The 6,899-nt window shown below is 42.4% G+C and overlaps 1 protein-coding gene across 1 annotated transcript; it reads left to right on the top strand.

The window, feature by feature from the left end:
* On the top strand, positions 1-4,474 carry LOC110339305 (beta-defensin 36-like). The gene is made up of 2 exons (XM_021223037.2): positions 1-211; positions 3,561-4,474. The coding sequence occupies exons 1-2, from the start codon at positions 154-156 to the stop codon at positions 3,704-3,706; spliced, it is 204 nt and encodes a 67-aa protein (XP_021078696.1). The 5' UTR covers positions 1-153; the 3' UTR covers positions 3,707-4,474.
* Positions 4,475-6,899: the final 2,425 nt, after the last annotated feature.

Here is a 6,899-nt window from a genome sequence, read left to right as displayed (position 1 = left end):
GGGATGTGGAAGGCAGCTGGCTCAGGGCAGACTGTATGCGTGGGCCTCTGAAGACACGTGTCCCAGCTGGTTACAAGGAGCAGGGATCCAGAGCCTTCTCCCATTGCCCGGTACTTTGCCAGACACAGTTAAGACCCTGTGATTCCTGAAGCCATGAAGACTGCAGTGTTAGCTATGGCTTTGCTGCTGCTGCTATCCCAGGTCATTCCAGGTAACCTAGACCCTTTCAGAGGGACAGAGCTGGAGAGTGGGTCTGGCCAGGGTACTTAGGGCCTGGGTGGATGGCCGGATGGATATGAGACACTGTCTGGGGCAGTGGGAAGGGCCTTAGAACTTGGGGTTAGAACCTACAAGCCAACTCACTCATCTGTGTTTCAATTTTTTAATTTTTATGTAATAAATTTGATTGAAAGGTCAAGACTGAGCACACTGAAATTTTGGTGTACAATGAAGGCAGCTTCTTTGCTTTCTTAATTCATTCCAGAGTTCCCAGGAACTTACTCTATTCTGTGATGTCTGTCTGTCTGTCTGTCTATCTATCTATCTAAGACAAGGGTTTTTGTTTTGTTTTGTTCTGTTGTGTAACAGCCTTGACTGTCCTGGGATTCACTTTGTAGACCAGGCTGGCCTCAAACTCACAGATATTAGACTTGAAAGGGGTAAACAAAATAAAGGGACCAGACCCCCACCCAGCCCCCTGCTTTAGCAGCCATGAGAGGCTACAGAAAAGACCCACAGGCCTCTGACACTAGGAAACTCCATATCCTCTGGCCTCCTGGAGTCTAGGGCCAAAACTGAACACAAAGAAACTTCAGACACCACCCCAGCCTCCTAGATACTTGGTTCCTGGGAACTCTTTGGCCACAAAAGAAACTCGGGGGTGGGGGGACCAAAACCTCCCCTATAGTCTCCAGCATATAATTCTGAAAACTACTGGTATCTATGTACAACAGGCCACCTGCAAGTAACCAGACAATGCCATAGAAACCACAGAATGTTCCCTCTTAGCACTGACTAATGAAAATAATTGGTACAAAGGTATTTCATGCCAAAATATGACTTTGAGAAATTGTCCTAATTGTTCCCAAATGTCAACCAATCAGAAACCAACCTGTACCTACTGATGTAATCCTGTAACTTTTGTCTTTAAAACCTAGTAGTAGACAGCGAACTTCACTCCCTCTGGAGGTTGCTGTGCCAGCTAGCCAACGGGGGTCCCTGTTATAGGTGGATGAACAATTAAAACCTCGCTTTTGCAGTTTAGTGGGTCTGTATTCCTGGTGGTCTCTGGGGACTTTGTAACTTAGGCACAACAAGACTAATGGTTCTAAGCCATATGTTAAATCTGTTGCTACCATCCTCTCTATTGCAGTAGAAGTCCTTAGTCTTAGGCAGTGGGAGGATCTTTGACCTGAGGTGTCGATCTTTCTGATAGAGCCTTGCTTGTCTTCAATACCTTCCTCAGTCTCTGGTGTGATAGGATGCCTCAGGCTTGTTTTGTAATTTCTTGACCAAAAATAGTTGCCACGCTTCCAGTTTCCACGAATTGGATACTAATTTCTGCTGGCTGCTCAATGTCTCTAAGCTTTGCAGTGGCCAGAAATGGGAGGGGGGATCTATTAAAAACAGTCACGAATTCCTACTGGTACTTCCCATTCAAATTCACAACTTACCTCTATATTCCTTTATTTATTTTTCATTTTGCAGTGGTAGGGATGGAACCCAAGGCCTTGTGGGTTTTAGGAAGCATGCTGCCACTGAGTCACACACCTGGCCTGCTGGGAATGATGGACTATACTCCACTTCCTCATTTCAGGAACACACACACACACACACACACACATACCAACCTGATTGCCCAAAACATTTGTTTTCTTTTTGTGTAATGTCCAGTAACATTGCTACAGTCACCCCGTTTTGGTTCAGCTCTCTCCGGCACACTCTATGCCCTTTGGTACATATTTCAAGTATTTTTCTATTGCAGGAAATGTTATTGAACATAGTTTGCTGTGATTCTTTCTTTGTTTTACTTACTGCCTTTTAGTTTGGGTATGCTGAATTTCTTATCAATGACTGACACTTTCCATTGATTCTTCTTATTTCATTCCCTTTTTAGCATCTCTGGCACCCTAGTGGTTAGGATTCATTCTTCCTTTCTTTTGTATTAAAATATTTTATGTTTTTTGAGAATTTCAAGCATAAGTACTTCATATAATTACTACCTCTTTTTTCCTCATTTCAACTCCTGCTGTGTTCCCAACATTCCACTCTTGACTTTATGACCTCTTCATATATGTGTATATATTCGACTGGATTCAGTCGTTCATACAGTGCTGCTCATATGTATGTGTGTTTAGGGCTGACCATCAGGGAGCTCATCGCTGGAGAAAACTGACTCTCCCCCTGCCCAGCAACCATTGATTGACTGTAGCTATTCGTCTAGGGGATGGGACCTGGTGAGATTTTGCCCATCCACACTGTCATATCTACTGGTGTGGTCACGCAGGTCTTGCTTATGTAACCATATTGTTAGGGTTTCATGGGCATAGCATCTGGTCATGTCCAGAAGACAGCGTCAGCTGGTATCTTAGTCCTTGACCTCCCTTCTGCTTCTTCTCTGTGGTAGCCCCTGAGTCTTAGGTGGATGAGTTGTACTGTAGATAAAGTAACTGGGCCAGACTTATGGCCATTAACTCTCTACATTTTCACCAGATGTGGGTCTTCTTTTCTCTATTTAAATATCCTTCCCATTTTGCATTTTTCATTTCTTTTAAGCCATGAGCTTTCATTACTGGCTAATGTGTTCTTTCTAGTTCAGTTTTTTTCCCTTGTAAAATGACACAAATTACTCAATCTTTGCTGTGGTCCTGTCATTTCGTGGATGGATTTATTTAATACTAATGGTTTTTACACAAATTAATTAATAATTAGTTTTATTTTACATTTTACTTTTATTTCTTTTGAGACAGTGTCATGTAGCTGAAGCTGGTCTTGAACTCACTGGGTGTTGCTGAAGCTGTCTTTGAACTCCTCATCCTCCTGCCCCTAACTTTTGAGTGCTGAGATTACAGATGTGGCTATCTATCATGCCTAGTCTATGCTATGCTAGGGCTGGAACCCAGACCTGAAACATGCTAGGCAAGTACCAGCTGAGCCACACCCTCTACACTTCGAATAGCCACAGATCCCTGAGACATCTATATATCCTTGTAGAAAAGAGGAAACAGATTCTTAAGATGGAAGTTACCATCTCAGGGTCTACCAGCTGGCTCGGAGACAGGTAGATTTCAATTCCAAAGTACAGATTCCGATGTTCATGTTGGTAGCCTCATAACCTACTGTGTAGTTAACCCTTGTAACCCACTGCATTTCCAAGAGGGAGCATTTATAAAGGCTGAGATCGGGATGGAGTGTCCATAGAGGATGTGAGGTTATATGACCTCCTTAAACTCCTGGAGGTACCCGCTCCTTCCACAGCCTCCGTTTTATTGGCTGGCCCTCTGGTCTCTGCCTGGAACCCTGTGTCTGATACAGGTGTCCTTGTTTGTGCTCTGGAATAGGGAACGGCGAAAAGTGCTGGAAATCTCAAGGTACCTGCCGCTATGAATGCATCAAGGACGAGAAGCTCTACATCTTGTGCGGGAATGGCAAGTTGTGCTGCGTGAAGCCCAAGAAAGTGCCACAGCTGTCACAGAACTTGGATTAGCACTCTAAAACCCGAGGCGACAAAAATGAGGGTGAACCCACCCAGAGTCTGACCTCGGCTGTTCCCTGAGCTCCATTAGAGCAATACTGGCTTTGTGTATGTAGCCAAACACCATCAGAAGGCACGGCATCAGAAGGCATGTGGTAAAAGGGTGCATTTGTGCGTTTAGTTCACCTTTCCTAGGAGTTCTGCATCTGTGAGGCTAACTAATTGCATGGCAAAAATATTCAGAACTATTTTCATCTTTACTGGTGTGGGCTACCCTTTCTAGTTGTTTCTAAACAATATTTTCAAGAACAACATACACAGCATTTACACTGTATTAGGAATTACAAGTAATCTAGACAAGTTGTAAGTATAGTCATTCCTTGTGGTCTATGGTTCTGTAACCCCTGGGAAGGCCAAAATATTTGTACCCCCAATTCTCTCATATATAGTATTATACTGCTTGTGTGTAACCTCTGCACACCACCCTAATAATATATGTAATATTGATTGTGCAAGATAGTAGATTTTGTTGTAACATTTTCATTTGGCAAACAGTTTGGTCATGTTCACCCCCATTACTTTCTTACATTTTCCCCCAATCCCTTTTTGCTTCCCCAATAATCCTCTTTTAATATTTGTGTCATTTTTATTTTCTTCTTAAGATTCCATGTATGAGAGAAAACATCTTTGTTTTCCCAAACCCAGGCTTATTTCATCTAACAAGACAATCCCTATTTCTGCTTATTCTCCTTCAAATAAAAATGGTGTTGTTTTTCATGACTGAACAAAACTTCATTGTCTATATATTCCACTTTCTTACATTTGGTTTCTGACACGAGGTATCACTTGGTAGCCCAGGCTACCCTGTAACTCACTGAGTAATCCAAGTTGCCTTGAACTTGTGGCAGGACTCCTGCCTCGGCCTCCTGAGTGTTGCCATTACCAGAATGAGTCCCCACAGCTGACTAGTCCATGTGTTCTTCATCCATTCGTACGATGGTGGACACTAGGGATGTCTTTATGACTTGGCTGCTGTGAGAAGTACTGTGATGGTTACAGATACGGAGGTGGCCATAACACATGCTGATTTATCTTCCTTTACTGTATGCCAGGGACTAGGACAGCTATGTTGTAGCAGGTCTATTAATAATTGTTTGAAGAACACCATGTATATCTTCATGGTGGCTACACTAATTTATATTCTCAGAAACAGGATCTAAGAATTGCTTCCCTTTTGCCCTCTCCAGGATTTTATTTTTCTTTCATGATTGCCATTTTCTTTTTTGGGGGTGTTTGAGACAGGGTTTCTCTGTGTAACAGACCTAGCTGTCCTGGAACCACTCTGTAGACCAGGCTGGCCTCAAACTCACAGAGATTTGCCTGCCTCTGCCTCCTGAGTATTTGGATTAAAGACGTACACTACTAGAGTTGGAGAGATGGCTCAGTGGTTAAGAACATTGTCAGCCCTTCCAGAGGTTCTGAGTTCAGTTCCCAGGAACCACATAGTGGCTCACAACCGTCTGTAATGAGATCTAATGGTCTACTCTTCTGGCATGTAGGTTCTATGTCTAGCTAGAACGCCATATACGTAAAATAAATAAAAACATTTTTAAAGGTGTGTGCCCCCATTGCCCAGCTGACTGCCATTTTAAATGTAGAATGGAGATGTCTGCAAGCTATTCATTTGACAGAGGATTAGTATCCAGAATATATAAAGAGCTTAAAAAGAACAAATGTTGCCAATAATTACATGAAAAAAGACCAACATCTGAAGATGGAAGTTTCTGTCCCACCTGATTCCACAATCACTTTGCCCCAAATAAACACATGGATGCTATATTAATTATAAAATTATTGGCTGATGACTAGGGCTTCTTACTGGCTAGCTCTCTTGTAATTATTATCCCATAACTACCAATCTATGTATTTCTACATGGCCTTATCTTACCAGATAATGCCTGGTGTATCCTGTCTTAGAGGTATCTATATGGCATCTCTTCCTGGAGGCATCTTTTCACCTCTTCTCCCCAGAATTTTCCTTGTCTCCTAGCCTCGCCTATACTTCCTGTCTGGCTGTTGGCCAATCAGTGTTTTATTGATCAACCAATAAGAGAAACATATATACAGAAGGACATCCCCAACCAAACATCTTTGGCCACCAGGGAAGTGCAAACTCAAATCTCTCATGTACTCTAAGTCATCTCTACGTCACTTGCCATGGCCAATGGAATGGAAACATACACAAGTAGTGTATAAATGACTATATACACACATACTAGAGGCAGTGCAAGCTTTTAATACCACCCATTGCTTAACAAGTCTTTAAGTATCAATGAAGTCTAGTGGTCACTTAGGCTGTGCGGCCTGGTGCTGACAGATATCTGTGTTGTGAAAGGGTTAGCACAACTGAGTTAGTTAATCCATCCATCTATCAGTGCTAGCAACTTTTCCTTGCTGCTGTGACCAAGTGCTTACAAGAAGCAACTTAAGGATTCTCCATACTGATTTCCAAAGTGGGTGTACGAGTTGGCACTCCCACCAGCAGTGGAGGAGTGTTCCTCTCTCTCCACATCCTCTCCAGCATAAATTGTCTTTGGTGTTTTTGATTTTAGCCACTCTGACAGGAGTAAGATGGTATCTCAGAGTTGTTTTGATTTGCATTTCCCTGATGGCTAAGGATGTTGAGCACTTTTTCAAGTGTCTCTCAGCCATTTTAGACTCCCCTATTGAGAATTCTTTATTTAGTTCTGTACCCCACTTTTTAATTGCATCCTTTGGTGTTTTGGAGACTTGCTTCTTGAGTTCTTTGTAAATTTTGGAGATCATCCCTCTGTCAGATGTGGGGTTAGTGAGTATATTTCCCACTCTGTGGACTGCCTTTTTGTCTTGTTGACTGTGTCCTTTGTCTTACAGAAACTTCTTAGTTTCAGGAGGTCCCATTTGTTAATTGTCGATCTCAGTGTCTGTGCTACTGGTGTTATGTTCAGGAAGTGGTTTCCTATACCAACTCTTTGAAGAGTATCTCCCACTTTCTCTTCTAGGAGTTTCAGTGTGGTTGGATTTATGTCTTTGATCCATTTGGACTTAAGTTTTGTGCAAGGCGATAGACATGGATCTATCTGCAATCTTCTGAATGCCAATATCCAATTATGCCAGCACCATTTGTTGAAGATGCTTTCTTTTTCCATTGTATAATTTTAACTTC

Source organism: Mesocricetus auratus, unplaced genomic scaffold (genome assembly GCF_017639785.1).
Source record: "Mesocricetus auratus isolate SY011 unplaced genomic scaffold, BCM_Maur_2.0 Super-Scaffold_100004, whole genome shotgun sequence".
NCBI classification, from domain to species: domain Eukaryota; kingdom Metazoa; phylum Chordata; class Mammalia; order Rodentia; family Cricetidae; genus Mesocricetus; species Mesocricetus auratus.
Note: the sequence above shows the minus strand (reverse complement) of the source record. Positions and strands in the feature narration are given on the sequence as shown.